Consider the following 17,298-nt stretch of genomic DNA (forward strand, 5'->3'; position numbering starts at 1 on the left):
GCGGACCAACTGGCAAGTGTCTTCATTGACATTTTCAACCTCTCCCTGACCGAGTCTGTAATACATACATGTTTCAAGCAGACCACCATAGTCCCTGTACCTAAGAAAGCAAAGGTAACCTGGCTAAATGACTACCGCCCTGTAGCACTTACGTCGGTAGCCATGAAGTGCTTTGAAAGGCTGGTCATGGCTCACATCAACAACATCACCCCGGAACCTCTAGACCCACTCCAATTCATATACCGCCCCAACAGATCCACAGATGACACAATCTCAATCACATCCAACACTGCCCTTTCCAATCTGGACAAAAGGAACACACACAGTTGAAGTCGGAAGTTTACATACACCTTAGCCAAATACGTTTAAACTCACAATTCCAGACATCTAATCCTAGTAAAAATTCCCTTTCTTAGGTCAGTTAGGATCACCACTTTATTTTAAGAATGTGAAATGTCAGAATAATAGTAGAGAGAATGATTTATTTCAGCTTTTATTTCTTTCATCACATTCCCAGTGGGTCAGATGTTTCATACACTCAATTTGTATTTGGTAGCATTGCCTTCAAATTGTTTAACTTGGGTCAAATGCTTCGGGTAGCCTTCCACAAGCTTCCCACAATAAATTGGGTGAAGTTTGGCCCATTGGCCCATTGCTCCTGACAGAGCTGGTATAACTGAGTCAGGTTTGTAGGCGTCCTTGCTTGCATACGCTTTTTCAGTTCTGCCCACACATTTTCTATAGGGTTGAGGTCAGGGCTTTGTGATGGCCACTCCAATACCTTGACTTTGTTGTCCTTAGCCAATTTTGCACAACTTTGGAAGTATGCATGGGGTCATTGTTCATTTGGAAGACCCATTTGCGACCAAGCTTTAACTTCCTGACTGATGTCTTGAGATGTTGCTTCAATATATCCACACAATTTCCCTAGCTCATGATGCCATCTATTTTGTGAAGTGCAGCAAAGCACCCCCACAACATGATGCTGCCACCCCCATGCTTCACGGTTGGGATGGTGTTCTTCGGCTTGCAAGCTTACCCATTTTTCCCCCAAAGATAACGATGGTCACTATGGCCAAACAGTTCTATTTTTGATTCATCAGACCAGAGGACATTTCTCCAAGAAGTACGATCTTTGTCCCAATGTGCAATTGCAAACCGTAGTCTGGCTTTTTATGGCGGTTTTGGAGCAGTGGCTTCTTCCTTGCTGAGCGGCCTTTCAGGTTATGTCGATATAGGACTCATTTTACTGTGGATACTTTTGTACCTGTTTCCTCCAGCATTTTCACAAGGTCCTTTGCTGTTGTTCTGGGATTGATTTGCAGTTTTCGCACCAAAGTACGTTCATCTCTAGGAGACAGAATGCGTCTCCTTCCTGAGCGGTATGACAGCTGCGTGGTCCCATGGTGTTTATACTTGCGTACTATTGTTTGTACAGATGAACATGGTACCTCCAGGTTTTGGAAATTGCTCCCAAGGATGAACCAGACTTGTGGAGGTCTACCATTTTCTTCTGAGGTCTTGGCTGATTTCTTTTGATTTTCCCATGATGTTAAGCAAAGAGGCACTGAGTTTGAAGGTAGACCTTGAAATACATCCACAGGTACACCTCCAATTGACTCAAATGATGTCAATTAGCCTATCAGAAGCTTCTAAAGCCATTACATCATTTTCTGGAATTTCCAAGCTGTTTAAAATCACAGTCAACTTAGTATATGTAAACTTCTGACCCACTGAAATTGTGATACAGTGAATTATAAGTGAAATAATCTGTCTGTAAACAATTGTTGGAAAAATTACTTGTGTCATGAACAAAGTAGATGTCCTAACCGACTTGCCAAAACTATAGTTTGTTAACAAGACATTTGTGGAGTGGTTGAAAAACAAGTTTTAATGACTCCAACCTAAGTGTATGTCAACTTCCGAATTCAACTGTATGTGAGAATGCTGTTCATTGACTACTGCTCAGCATTCAACACCATAGTGCCCACAAAGCTCATCACTAAGCTAAGGACCCTGGGACTAAACACCTCCCTTTGCAACTGGATCCTGGACTTCCCGACGGGCCGCCCCCAGGTGGTAAGTGTAGGCAACAACACATCTGCCATGTTGATCCTCAACACGGGGGCCCCTCAGGGGTGAGTTGCCAAGACTGCTTGGCCAAACACGACATGATCATTAAGTTTGCTGACGACACAACGGTCAAAGGTCTGCTCACCGACAGCGATGAGACAGCCTATAGGGAGGAGGTTAGAGACCTGGCCATGTGGTGCCAGGACAACAACCTCTCCCTCAACGTGAGAAAGACAAAGGAGATGATTGTGGACTACAGGAAGAGGAGGGCCGAACATGCCCCGTTCAAATCGACAGGGCTGTAGTGGAGCGGGTTGAGAGTTTCAAGTTCCTTGGCGTCCACATCACCAACAAACTATCATGGTCCAAACACACCAAGAATGTTGTGAAGAAAAAGATTTGGCATGGGTCCCCAGATCCTCTACAGCTGCACCATCGAGAGCATCCTGAGCGGATGCATTCCCACCTGGTATGGCAACTGCTTGGCATCCGACCATAACGCGTTTCAGAGGGTAGTGTGTCAGAGGAAGGCCCAAAAAATTGTCAAAGACTCCAGTCACCCAAGTCATAGACTGTTCTCTCTGCTTCCGCATGGCAAGCGCTACTGGAGCGCAAAGTCTAGGTCCAAAAGGCTCCTTAACAGCTTCTACCCCCAAGCCATAAGACTGCTGAACAATTAATCAAATGGTCACCCAGACTATTTGCATTGAAACCCACCCCCCTTTGCTTTTACACTGCTGCTACTCACTGCTTATTATCTATGCATAGTCACTTTACCCCTACCTACATGTAGAAATTACCTACATGTACAAATAAAACTTTTTTTTTTTTTACTTTATTTTGTAAATATTTTCTTAAAACTGCACAATATTCCTGCCGCTCTGACCTGTTGTGAACTTTGGAGTAGCTTCCCCACAGTTAGGAAAGGTTAGTGTCAGGCTACCTGTGTTCTACTGACTTCAACAGGTAGTGTGAAATCATTTACATTTCAATGTATAGTTTGCCATTAGGCAGGCACAGATCTCTTCAAACCCACAAGGGGTGGAAGCCCAAACTGACCTGCCAGACACACTATCTTTGAAGCAGGTACAGATAAGACACACACACACACACACACACACACACACACACACACACACTTTATGAGTACTGTATACACTGTATAGAATTATCTAGCTGGCCCAAACTTAGTTCCAACATAGGCAAATATTTGGGACACCCACAATTCTTTTCACATACATTGTGTTCAACTTACATATCTGACACACATTGATATGTTCAATTACACAGTAATTATTATTCTATGTTTCTTTACCTGGGATTTGAACTCACAACCTCCTGGTTCACAGCATTCTTAACTTCCTGACACACCACCACATCTGTGTCAGCTATCTGATTATTCTCTCATCATTGATTTGATTTATTTATTTTAGGGTTTTCTGTTTTAATGTTAATCCTTAATCACTATGATAAATCAAATAGTTTTTCTTGAGTTGACTTTTAACAGAGCTGATATTCACTTTGAAGTGTAAAGTATAGGAATACAGGTGAAACCAGTCATTGACACAGACATGGCGTAGCTGGAAGCTTGGAATTCTATGAACCAATAGGTTGTGAGTTCCAATCCCAGGTGAGGACATGTTGAATAATAATTTCCATATAAATGCACAATGTAATCAAGTATGTTGAAAACATTCTGTGTTAAAAGCACAATTTTAATGCGTGGGCGTCCCTAAGTTCTCTCACGTTAAAGCTATGTTAGGGCTAACCAAAAATGTTATGTTCAGGTAACACTTTGACCGAAAAGTTTAGTAAACTATAAAAGTCTGTGGAACCAGTCACTAAATAAAAAGAGCCCACCTGTTTGGAAGGATGGGTGGTCTCCCGATAGCGTCTCATGGTACCCGATGTGTACGCCTTGTTCATCATAACCACAATGCACGCAACCAGCAACCAATGCCAAACACTAAACACCCGATGCCCGACTCCTATCTCTTCCTCTCAGCCGCAGTAGCTGTCTTCCTGTGGCGTCTGTCCTCCTCAGAAAGTAAGCTGTCACTCCTCTCCTCTTCTCTCCCTCTCTCTTTTCCTTCCTCTCTCACACCCTTCTCTCCTCTGCCCCACTGTACCACTTATGCAGTCAGTCCCAACAACCCTCTGGCCCTCGCCTGCTCCTGCCTCAGCCAATCCTGTGAGAGAATGCTCCTAGGTGCTCCTCCACTCGTCGCTCCGCCGAGGTGGGCAGACAGACAGGAAGCATTTATATAGAAAATAGCCTGTTGCTAGGAGACGCTGGGGCAAAGAGCAAAGTGAGTCCTACACAATAAAAATAGTTTTTTGGGTTAAATTGGACGCAACAACGCGTCATCCCGTCCTACGCGTTTCCCTTTTATTATTAATAGTGTGAAAAGACGGGAAAGAATACAAGTGGGTTATTTGCATTAGTAAAGTGCTACCCACACATCACAGACATGTCTCAGTAGTCTAAAGTGGCTTCATCCTCTCCTCGTGTCCTCTCGCTTTCATCTTCTGTGGCACTGAAGACACAGCCGAGAGCAATAGGATGAGGCTTTTACCAGGTATTTGCTTTCACTAGTACAACGCTTCCTCATGAGTAAACAATGAATAAGGAGAGATGAAGGAGAGGATATGAGCAAAAGAGATAAGAAGAGGAAGCCACGTTAGACTATTGAGAGCATGGCAGTGCATTCATCAATCAAATGTATTTTATAAAGCCCTTTTTAGAGCAGCAGCTGTCACAGATAACAAGATCTCACAGTTTGACACGGTTTGACTTCAGTGTTGTAACACAGACGCTGGGAGACGAGAAGCAAGTACGGGTGGGGATTTAATAATAAATAAACATGAAAACTAAACACGAACAGCATCTGGACATAAGGACAGGAAAATAACAACAAGGCTGACTGGGGAATGAACCTGAGGGAGTGACAGGTAGAACTCATAGAGCTGATGCAGTCCAGGTGAGTCTCATGAGGGGCAGGTGCGCGTAACGATGGTGACAGGTGTGTGCATTAATCACCACACTGGCGGCAACGAATCGCCGGAGAGGGGGAGTGGGAGTAAACGTGACAGGTATTCAAGTGTTTTCCAGGTTTAGGAATTCATTCCGAACGGGTACGGTAAGGGTTAAGGTTTGGGATAGGGTTTATAAAAAGAGTGCCTAGTGCTGGGACTGAGCCCGCGACCCTCAGAGCCAGAGCTCGCTGGTTACGCCTATCCACTATCCCCATCCGCAATGCCCTAGCAAGCCGCAAGCATACTTAATGGTAATAGTCCTTACTGTTGCCCCTAGTGGCCAGTTTTATAGGCATCTCCCTGGGTACCTGGACGAATGTCAAATATTGCCTTGGATCTCGAGTGACCTGGCTGGACACCCAACCTAAAACACCAAAGAACAAGCAATGCAGATGGAGAAGCACAGAGGCTAAGAAAATCCCTGGAGAGGCAGGAACCTACGAGGAACCGGGTTCTGAGGGGTGGCCAGTCCTCTTCTGGCTGTGCCGGGTGGTGATTATAAGAGTACATGGTCATTTAGGCAAGATCTTTGTTTAAGACGTTCAAATGTTCATAGATGACCAGAAGGGTCAACAGTTCAACACCTCAGGAGTAAATGTCAGTTGGCTTTTCATAGCCGAGCTTTCATATCAGGGACTGAAGAGACACTGTGGGATGAGCGATACATTCTCTTCTTCCCCTGAGACCTGCTCTTTCTGAACTAAAATACACACACACAGACACTCCCATTCCCAGATGGGACAAGAATGAAATAATGTCAATAACAAGACTGGAATAATGTCAATATCCCAATATTTATTTCTCTACACATGGTTCCATTGATATAATTTTTTTGGGAATGCATCCCTATAAAATCAATGAGAGTTGCAGAACCAAGATGTTTCACCCACATGTTTATGCACACTCAGACACATTGTTCAGCCCGTGCTAGTGTCATTGTTCCTGCTATCAGTACCAAGCCTCCAGATTCTACAAGGGCTCAATACATTCTCCTCCTGCCAACCCAATCTCTCACAGACACGATACAATGTGGAAGGTTGTGATTGACTGGTCGATCAGTGTGTGCGTGTCCGTCCGTCCGTGCGTCCGTCCGTCCGTGCGTGCGGGGGAGGGAGAGAGAGAGGGGAAGAGGGGGAAAGGAGGAGAGGAGGGGATATGCACGCAAGCACTGGTCAGTCAGGTGGAGAAGTGAGAAGTAGTGTTATCGATTTCTCGCTCTGTCAGTGTTCATCCAGTACGGTTAGAGAAAGAAGCATTCCCCATCCTTTCTCCCCCTCCTCCCCACCGCCTCCCCCTCTCCTCCCTCCCCCTCACTGTACTAACCTGAAGTGTTCATTCAATGAAGGGTTAGAAAAAGAAGCATGTTCCCCCTTTCTCCCCTTCTCTGTCCTACCTGGGATCCCCGGGCACCCCTCTTGTGGTCCCATTCAGTCTGTGAGATCATCTGGAGACGAGAGGGAGACACCAGTTTAGACGACATTCACCATTCACCTCCAGTCTACTACAGTCTACTACTGTATTACAGTATCTTTGAGCTTTCTTCTCTATCACCCTCCACTATCTCTCCTCCTCCCCTTCTCCGCTGAGGGCTAAAAATAAATGCGAGGCGGTGCTGATGAAGAAAAGAAAAGCGCATTACCTACGCTTGCGGGCTTCCTCTACACATCCCTCCGTCCCCCTCTCATTCCTCCCTTCTATTCCGCTATTCAACACTTTCTATTTTGTTCAACAAGGCTTTAATGTCATTTCACAGTGAGGCTGGGGCGTACCGAGCCTTTCAGCACAGCATAATGGCCTCTGCCAGGCTAAAACTTTAATCACTCTAATTAGCAAATAGACAACACACAGTACTAACATACACACACACACACTAACCTCCCTCCTGAAGGCACGCCATGCTAAGTGCAGGCTCGTTTACACTCGCATCGCCAGACAGGAAGCATCGCAGGATCAACATCACAGCATTACAGCATCATTGACATTTTGGAGACACATACAGAGACTAGTTTACCCTGGCATAATCTTCATGGTAAGGCAGGGCCAGGAGAATTATTAGATATGTATTTTTTCTTTAACCTTTATTTATCTAGGCAAGTCAATTAAGAACAAATTATTATTTACAACGATGGCCTAGGAACAGTGGGTTAACTGCCTTGTTCAGGGGCAGAATGACAGATTTTTACCTTGTCAGCTCAGAGATTCGATCCAGCAACCTTTACGGTTATTGGCCCAATGCTCTAACCACTAGGCTACCTGCCGCGAAGAGGGAATCCATAAACTGACTGAAATATACAGTAGCTTGAATATTCTCACTGTTTGAACCGATGTACAACAAGGTGAACGAGTCTCTCTAAATTCAGTTACATTGTCTCTGATTTGAGTATCTGCTCGCAGGGAGCAAAAAAAGAGGTGTCCTCGTATTAGAAGTGTCCAGTCTTTTGCAGTCTGATGGGGCGTCTTAACTCAGCTGTTGAGAATGAGTCCTGCATTGACTAGCTGACTGTGTCTGTGGACGGCTGGCTGTACGTTACATACAGTAACATTACGTAACACTTCTTATTGGTGGGGTCCTCACCCAGATTCCCATTGAGCCACAAACGTAACCATGATTATTTTACAACCTTTTCAAAAAAGAGAGAGAGAGAGAGTCAGGGGAAACAACATTTATCTATAAAAGGATAATTCCGATACTTTTTCTCTGGGTGTTTTTTTTGCCTCTTCCACTCTCTCGTCCTTCAGCGTAGAGGAGAGGATGGTACTGTAGTCGTCTCCCAACTGGGGCCAGTTGTACTGTTAGAGGGGCCAGTTACATTAGAGTTATTGTTGTCATATCGTTTTCTTCACTGCATTGCAGGCATTAGCAGGCAAAAGACCATGTTCATAATCATCATCGTTGCCACTGTCTAATAACGGATGTAAAAAAAGAACGATAGCAAAAATTTGTTATGTAAAAATTATTTCATACTCCACATTTAGGGGGCCACAAGGAGGTCCAAAATTGTTGTCACAGGGGCACTGTGTTTTCTCCCGCTGACCACACCATAGTTAGCTGTGTATGTCGTTACAATATATATATACATAGGTTTTAATACCAGGAAACATACAGAGAGGCTATAATGATCAGAGAGAGACCCACCTGATCTTCTCCATGGTTGGACGGTGAGTCTCAGCCATGTACCCATTAAGTTAACCAAGTCTACAATGTAGGCTATGTCCGACAGCTTTGAGCTTCTCTCATCTGTCAAAGACTTCTCTCAAATGTCAACATTGTTTATGACTGTTTTCCTAGACTTCCAATAAAAACCTGCAGGTCTATATGTTATATTATGGTCTGGCTGGGCTGTTTTCCTAGAAGTGCAGCAGAGCAACTTTAAGTAAAAATAGAGGCCCGGGGCTGTACCTTTCATTTTATTGAGTTCTCTGGTAAAATCATTAGAGAAGTAGCGTTTGAAATGGAGCAGTGTTCCTTTCCATGGTTTAGGATTTGAAACTGTTTCCAGTTTTATCCAGGGACAGCTTTAATGTATCATATAAATAATAGAGTCATTTAGGAGACACTTTTATCCAAAGTGACTTACAGTTGACACACGATACAGTAGCCCACTAAGGAATCAAGCCCACTCTACTCCAGTGATAGAGACTGTGTAATAGTCACAACACTCTAATCAACTGAGCCATCAGAACCATCCAGTTCTAAACAAGTTACCAGTAACAGAGTAACTGGGTCCTGTGTGGCTCAGGCTGAGTCCCGCAACGGTAGAGCACGGGCGCTTGCAAAGCCGGGGTTGTGGGTTCAATTCCCACTGCGGACCAGTATGAAAATGCATGCATTGACTACCGAAAGTCACTCTGGATAAGAGTGTCTGCTAAATGACTCAAATGTAAAAAATAAGTCCCTGGGCAGAAGAACAGGAGACATTGGACTACCACTGAACCAGAGGGGAGTGAGTAAGCGGTGAGCGTACAGCTGATGAAAATCTAATGAGCAAACAGAGAGCCTGATATGTCCTCCTACTAACTCTCTAAGTGGTTTGTTCATTTAGACAGAAAGAGAAAAATAGAACATTAAAGAACTCTCAGGGAGGATGACAAAGGATGAAGGGAGCATGAGGGAGGATGCCAGAGGATGGGGAGGCAGAGGTGCAAACCAGAACTCTGTTTGTCTGTGTGTTGTTAAATGACAGATGAAGCAATCTACCTAATAAGATGATAATGATGCAGTGTGTTAAATTGACCATGAACGAAACACCACCACTGGTAATGACTCTCTCTTCTCTCCAGTCTCTCTCTCCAGTCTCTTTTTCTCTCTCTACAGCCTCGATCTCCAACTCTCTCGCTTCAGTATCTTTCTTTCTTCAGTATCTCTCTCTCTCTTCAGTATCTCTCTCTGTTCACTATCTCGCTCTCTCTCTTCACTATCTCTCCGGTTCTCTCTCTCTCTTCAGTATCTCTCTCCCTCTCTTCAGTATCTCTCTCTTTCTTCAGTATCTCTCTCTCTTCAGTTTCTCTCTCTCTTCAGTTTCTCTCTCTCTCTTCAGTCTCTTCAGTATCTCTCTCTCTCTAACTCTCTTCAGTATCTCTCTCTCTCTCTCTTCAGTATCTCTCTCTCTCTTCAGTATATCTCTCTCTCAATTCAGTTCAATTCCATGGGCTTTATTGGCATGGGAAACATATGTTTACATTGCCAAAACAAGTGAAGTAGATAATATACAAAAGTGAAATGAACAGTAAACATAACACTCATTAACAGTCTGCTGTTAATGATAATGCAGAGGATTTTCCCAAGGTTGCTGTTGACGCATATCCCACGGTAGTTATTGGGGTCAAATTTGTATCCACTTTTGTGGATTGGGTTGATCAGTCCTTGGTTTCAAATATTGGGGAAGATGCCAGAGCTAAGGATGATGTTAAAGTGTTTTAGTATAGTCAATTGGAATTTGTTGTCTGTATATTTTATAATTTCATTGAGGATACCATCAACACCACAGGCCTTTTTGGGTTGGAGGGTTTTTATTTTGTCCTGTAGTTCTCTCTCGTCAGTCAGTCTCTCTCTCGTATCACTCTCTCTCTCTCTCTCTCTCTCTCTCTCTCTCTGTCTCTCTCTCTTGTATCACTCTCTCTCTCTTCAGTATCTCACTCTCTCTCTCTTCAGTATCTCACTCTCTTCAGTCTCTTTCTCTCTCTTCAGTATCTCTCTCTCTTCAGTATCAGTATATTTTGTCCTGTAGTCATCTCTTTCCTCAGTCAGTCAGTCAGTCTCTCTCTCTCTTCAGTATCTCACTCTCTCTCTTCAGTATCTCACTCTCTCTCTTCAGTATCTCACTCTCTCTCTTCAGTATCAGTATATTTTGTCCTGGACTTCTCTCTTGTCTGTCAGTCAGTCAGTCTCTCTCTCGAATCACTCTCTCTCTGGTATCGCTCTCTTGCTCTCGTGTCGCTCTCTCTCTCACACATATCGCTCTCTCTCTCTCGTATCGCTCTCTCTCTCTCTCACATATCACTCTCTCTCTCACGTATCACTCTCTCTCTCTCACATATCACTCTCTCTCTCGTATCACTCTCTCTCTCGTATCTCTCTCTCTCTCGTATCTCTCTCTGTCTCTCGTATCGCTCTCTCTCTCATATCGCTGTCTCTCTCATATCGCTAACTCTCTCTCTCTCTCGGTATCGCTCTCTCGTATCTCTCTCTCGTATCGCTCTCTCTCGTATCGCTCTCTCTCGTATCGCTCTCTCTCTCTCGTATTGCTCTCTCTCGTATCGCTCTCTCTCGTATCGCTCTCTCTCTATCTCTCTCTCGTATCGCTCTCTCTCTCGTATCGCTCTCTCTCGTATCGCTCTCTCTCTCGTATCGCTCTCTCTCTCGTATCGCTCTCTCTCTCGTATCGCTCTCTCTCTCGTATCGCTCTCTCTCGACGCTCTCTCTCGTATCGCTCTCTCGACGCTTCTCTCAGATCGCTTCTCTCGGACGCTCTCTCTCTCGTATCGCTCTCTCTCTCGTATCGCTCTCTCTCTCGTATCGCTCTCTCTCTCTCGTATCGCTCTCTCTCGTATCGCTCTCTCTCGTATCGCTTCTCTCTCGTTTCGCTCTCGCTTTCTCTCTCGTATCTCTCTCTCGTATCTCTCTCTGATCGCTCTCTCTCGTATCGCTCTCTCTCTCTCTCTCTCGCTCTCTCTCTCTCAGTCTCTCTCTCGTATCACTCTCTCTCTGGTATCGCTCTCTTGCTCTCGTATCGCTCTCTCTCTCACACATATCACTCTCTCTCTCTCGTATCGCTCTCTCTCTCTCACATATCACTCTCTCTCTCACATATCACTCTCTCTCTCTCTCACATCACTCTCTCTCTCGTATCTCTCTCTGTCTCTCGTATCTCTCTCTCACACATATCACTCTCTCTCTCACATTTCACTCTCTCTCTCGTATCACTCTCTCTCTCGTATCTCTCTCTGTCTCTCATATCGCTGTCTCTCTCATATCGCTGTCTCTCTCATATCGCTAACTCTCTCTCTCTCGTATCGCTCTCTGTCTCGTATCGCTCTCTCTCTCTCGTATCGCTCTCTCTCTCTCGTATCGCACTCTCTCGTATCGCTCTCTCTCGTATCGCTCTCTCTCTCGTTTCGCTCTCTCGTTTCTCTCTCGTATCTCTCTCTCGTATCTCTCTCTCGTATCGCTCTCTCTCGTATCGCTCTCTCTCTCTCTCTCTCGCTCTCTCTCTCTCAGTCTCTCTCTCGTATCACTCTCTCTCTGGTATCGCTCTCTTGCTCTCGTATCGCTCTCTCTCTCACACATATCACTCTCTCTCTCTCGTATCGCTCTCTCTCTCTCACATATCACTCTCTCTCTCACATATCACTCTCTCTCTCTCTCACATCACTCTCTCTCTCGTATCTCTCTCTGTCTCTCGTATCTCTCTCTCACACATATCACTCTCTCTCTCACATTTCACTCTCTCTCTCGTATCACTCTCTCTCTCGTATCTCTCTCTGTCTCTCATATCGCTGTCTCTCTCATATCGCTGTCTCTCTCATATCGCTAACTCTCTCTCTCTCGTATCGCTCTCTGTCTCGTATCGCTCTCTCTCGTATCGCTCTCTCTCTCGTATCGCTCTCTCTCGTATCGCTCTCTCTCTATCTCTCTCTCTTATCGCTCTCTCTCTCGTATCGCTCTCTTGTATCGCTCTCTCTCGTATCGCTCTCTCTCTCGTATCGCTCTCTCTCATCGCTCTCTCTCTCTCGTATCGCTCTCTCGTATCGCTCTCTCTCTCTCGTATCTCTCTCTCGTAGACGCTCTCTCTCTCGTGACGCTCTCTCTCATATCGCTCTCTCAGATCGCTTCTCTCAGACGCTTCTCTCTCTCGTATCGCGCTCTCTCTCGATCGCTCTCTCTCGTATCGCTTCTCTCTCAGTATCGCTCTCTCTCTCTCTCAGACGCTCTCTCAGATCGCTCTCTCTCGTATCGCTCTCTCGTATCGCTCTCTCTCTCAGACGCTTCTCTCTCGTATCGCTCTCTCTCTATCTCGCTCTCTCTCGTATCGCTCTCTCTCTCTCGTATCGCTCTCTCTCTCGTATCGCTCTCTCTCTCGCTCTCTCTCTATCTCGCTCTCTCTCGTATCGCTCTCTCTCTCTCGTATCGCTCTCTCTATCTCTCTCTCGTATCGCTCTCTCTCTCGTATCGCTCTCTCGTATCGCTCTCTCGTATCGCTCTCTCTCTCTCGTATCTCTCTCGTATCGCTCTCTCGTATCGCTCTCTGTCTCGTATCTCTCTCTCGTATCGCTCTCTCGTATCGCTCTCTCGTATCGCTCTCTCGTATCTCTCTCTCGTATCGCTCTCTCTCGTACCGCTCTCTCTCTCTCGTATCGCTCTCTCGTATCTCTCTCTCGTATCTCTCTCTCTGTCTCGTATCTCTCTCTCGTATCTCTCTCTCGTATCCTATCTCTCTCGTATCGCTCTCTCGTATCGCTCTCTCTGTCTCGTATCTCTCTCTCGTATCTCTCTCTCTATCTCTCTCTCGTATCACTCTCTCGTATCGCTCTCTCTCGTATCGCTCTCTCTCTCTCGTATCTCTCTCGTATTTCTCTCTCTATCTCTCTCTCGTATCGCTCTCTCGTATCGCTCTCTCGTATCTCTCTCTCTCTCTCGTATCGCTCTCTCTCTGTCTCTCTCTCGTATCGCTCTCTCTGTCTCGTATCTCTCTCTCGTATCTCTCTCTCGCATCTCTCTCTCTATCTCTCTCTCGTATCACTCTCTCGTATCGCTCTCTCTGTCTCGTATCTCTCTCTCGTATCTCTCTCTCTATCTCTCTCTCATATCACTCTCTCGTATCGCTCTCTCTCGTATCGCTCTCTCTGTCTCTTCTCTCGCTTCTCTCTCTCTCTCTCGTATCGCTCTCTCGTATCGCTCTCTCATATCTCTCTCAGTCTCTCTCTCGTATCGCTCTCTCTCTCTCTATCTCTCTCTCGTATCGCTCTCTCTATCTCTCTCTCGTATTTCTCTCTCTATCTCTCTCTTGTATTTCTCTCTCTCTCTCTCGTATCTCTCTCTCGTATCTCTCTCTCGTATCTCTCTCTCGTATCTCTCTCTCGTATCGCTCTCTCGTATCGCTCTCTCGTATCGCTCTCTCGTATCTCTCTCTCGGTCTCTCTCTCGTATCGCTCTCTCTCTCTCGTATCGCTCTCTCTATCTCTCTCTCATATTTCTCTCTCGGTCTCTCTCTCGTATCGCTCTCTCTCTCTCGTATCGCTCTCTCTATCTCTCTCTCATATTTCTCTATCTCTCTCTCTATCTCTCTCTCTCGTATCTCTCTCTCTCTCGTATCTCTCTCTCTATCTCTCTCTCGTATCGCTCTTTCGTATCGCTCTCTCGTATCTCTCTCTCGTATTTCTCTCTCTATCTCTATCTCTCTCTCTCGTATCGCTCTTTCGTATCGCTCTCTTGTATCTCTCTCTCGTATCACTATCTCTCTCTCGTATTTCTCTCTCTATCTCTCTCTCATATCGCTCGCTTGTATCTCTCTCTCGTATTTCTCTCTCTGTCTCTCTCGTATCGCTCTCTCTCTCTTGTATCGCTCTCTTTCTGTCTCTCTCTCGTATCGCTCTCTCTCGTATTTCTCTCTCTGTCTCTCTCTCGTATCGCTCTCTCTCTCTCGTATTTCTCACTCTGTCTCTCTCTAGTATCGCTCTCTCTCGTATCTCTCTCTCGTATCGCTCTCTCTCTGTCTCTCTCTCGTATCGCTCTCTCTCTCTCGTATTTCTCTCTCTGTCTCTCTCTCGTATCGCTCTCTCTGTCCCTCTCTCGTATCGCTCTCTCTCTCGTATCGCTCTCTCTCTCGTATCGCTCTCTCGTATCGCTCTCTCTCTATCTCGCTCTCTCTCTCTCTCGTATCGCTCTCTCTCTCTCGTATCGCTCTCTCTCTCGTATCGCTCTCTCTCTCGTGTCGCTCTCTCTGGTATCGCTCTCTCTCGTATCGCTTCTCTCTCGTAACGCTTCTCTCTCGTATCGCTCTCTCTCTGTCTCTCTCTCGTATCGCTCTCTCTCTCGTATCGCTTCTCTCAGATCGCTTCTCTCAGATCGCTCTCTCTCTCTCGTGATCTCTCTCTCGTATCGCTCTCTCGTATCGCTCTCTCGTATCTCTCTCTCAGATCTCTCTCTAGATCGCTCTCTCGTATCGCTCTCTCTGTCTCGTATCTCTCTCTCGTATCGCTCTCTCGTATCGCTCTCTCGTATCGCTCTCTCTGTCTCGTATCTCTCTCTCTCGTATCGCTCTCTCGTATCGCTCTCTCGTATCGCTCTCTCGTATCTCTCTCTCGTATCGCTCTCTCTCGTATCGCTCTCTCTCGTATCGCTCTCTCTCTCTCGTATCTCTCTCTCGTATCACTCTCTCGTATCGCTCTCTCGTATCGCTCTCTCGTATCTCTCTCTCGTATCGCTCTCTCTGTCTCGTATCTCTCTCTCTATCTCTCTCTCGTATCACTCTCTCGTATCGCTCTCTCTCGTATCGCTCTCTCTCTCTCGTATCGCTCTCTCTCTCTCGTATCGCTCTCTCTCTCTCGTATCTCTCTCTCTCGGATCTCTCTCTCGTATCGCTCTCTCGTATCGCTCTCTCGTATCGCTCTCTCTCTCTCGTATCTCTCTCTCGTATCGCTCTCTCTCTCTCGTATCTCTCTCTCGTATCTCTCTCGTATCACTCTTTCTGTCTCGTATCTCTCTCTCGCATCTCTCTCTCGTATCTCTCTCTCTATCTCTCTCTCGTATCGCTCTCTCGTATCGCTCTCTCTCGTATCGCCCTCTCTCTCTCGTATCTCTCTGTCTCGTATCTCTCTGTCTCGTATCTCTCTCTCTATCTCTCTCTCGATCGCTCTCTCGTATCTCTCTCTCGTATCGCTCTCTCTCGTATCGCTCTCTCTCGTATCTCTCTCTCGTATCGCTCTCTCGTATCGCTCTCTCGTATCGCTCTCTCGTAACGCTCTCTCGTATCTCTCTGTCTCGTATCTCTCTCTCTATCTCTCTCTCTATCGCTCTCTCGTATCGCTCTCTCTCGGATCGCTCTCTCTCTCGTATCGCTCTCTCGTATCGCTCTCTCGTATCGCTCTCTCGTATCGCTCTCTCGTATCGCTCTCTCTCTCGTATCGCTCTCTCATCTCTCTCTCGTATCTCTCTCTCGTATCTCTCTCTCGTATCTCTCTCTCGTATCGCTCTCTCTCGTATCGCTCTCTCTCTCTCGTATCTCTCTCTCGTATCGCTCTCTCGTATCGCTCTCTCTCTCTCTCGTATCTCTCTCTCGTATCTCTCTCGTATCTCTCTCTCGTATCACTCTCTCTGTCTCGTATCTCTCTCTCGTATCTCTCTCTCGTATCTCTCTCTCTATCTCTCTCTCGTATCGCTCTCTCGTATCGCTCTCTCTCTCTCGTATCTCTCTCTCGTATCGCTCTCTCGTATCGCTCTCTCGTATCGCTCTCTCTCTCTCGTATCTCTCTCTCGTATCTCTCTCGTATCACTCTCTCTGTCTCGTATCTCTCTCTCGTATCTCTCTCTCGTATCTCTCTCTCGTATCTCTCTCTCTATCTCTCGTATCGCTCTCTCGTATCGCTCTCTCTCGTATCGCCCTCTCTCTCTCGTATCTCTCTGTCTCGTATCTCTCTGTCTCGTATCTCTCTCTCGTATTTCTCTCTCTATCTCTCGCTCGTATCGCTCTCTCACATCTCTCTCTCGGTCTCTCTCTCGTATCGCTCTCTCTCGCTCTCTATCTCTCTCTCGTATCGCTCTCTCTATCTCTCTCTCGTATTTCTCTCTCTATCTCTCTCTTGTATTTCTCTCTCTATCTCTCTCTCTCTCGTATCGCTCTTCAGATCGCTCTCTCGTATCTCTCTCTCGTATTTCTCTCTCTATCTCTCTCTCGTATCGCTCTCTCGTATCGCTCTCTCGTATCTCTCTCTCGTATCGCTCTCTCTCGTATCGCTCTCTCTCGTATCGCTTCTCTCTCTCGTATCTCTCTCTCAGACGCTTCTCTCGGACGCTTCTCTCGTATCGCTCTCTCGTATCTCTCTCTCTGTCTCGTATCTCTCTCTCTATCTCTCTCTCGTATCGCTCTCTCGTATCGCTCTCTCTCTCTCGTATCGCTCTCTCGTATCGCTCTCTCGTATCGCTCTCTCGTATCGCTCTCTGTCTCGTATCTCTCTCTGTCTCGTATCTCTCTCTCGTATCTCTCTCTCGTATCTCTCTCTCTTATCGCTCTGTCTCGTATCGCTCTCTCTCTCTCGTATCTCTCTCTCGTATCGCTCTCTCGTATCGCTCTCTCTCTCTCTCGTATCTCTCTCTCGTATCACTCTCTCTGTCTCGTATCTCTCTCTCGTATCTCTCTCTCGTATCTCTCTCTCTATCTCTCTCTCGTATCGCTCTCTCGTATCGCTCTCTCTCTCTCGTATCTCTCTCTCGTATCGCTCTCTCGTATCGCTCTCTCGTATCGCTCTCTCTCTCTCGTATCTCTCTCTCGTATCTCTCTCGTATCACTCTCTCTGTCTCGTATCTCTCTCTCGTATCTCTCTCTCTATCTCTCTCTCTATCTCTCGTATCGCTCTCTCGTATCGCTCTCTCTCGTATCGCCCTCTCTCTCTCGTATCTCTCTGTCTCGTATCTCTCTGTCTCGTATCTCTCTCTCGTATTTCTCTCTCTATCTCTCTCTCGTATCGCTCTCT

General features: G+C 46.2%; 1 protein-coding gene across 2 annotated transcripts in view; it reads right to left on the reverse strand.

Moving 5' to 3' along the window:
- The window catches only part of pde3a (phosphodiesterase 3A, cGMP-inhibited), a 96,565-nt gene that overhangs the window by 38,846 nt on the left and 40,421 nt on the right, over positions 1 to 17,298 (reverse strand). The window contains exon 2 of one of the 2 annotated variants that reach the window (XM_014153016.2): positions 6,503 to 6,553. The exons of the other annotated variant lie outside the window; for it this stretch is intronic. Within the exon in view, the coding sequence (XP_014008491.1) occupies positions 6,503 to 6,553 (51 nt within the window). The remainder of the gene's footprint in view (positions 1 to 6,502; positions 6,554 to 17,298) is intronic. 2 annotated transcript variants of the gene reach the window in all.

Source organism: Salmo salar, chromosome ssa17 (genome assembly GCF_905237065.1).
Source record: "Salmo salar chromosome ssa17, Ssal_v3.1, whole genome shotgun sequence".
NCBI lineage: Eukaryota > Metazoa > Chordata > Actinopteri > Salmoniformes > Salmonidae > Salmo > Salmo salar.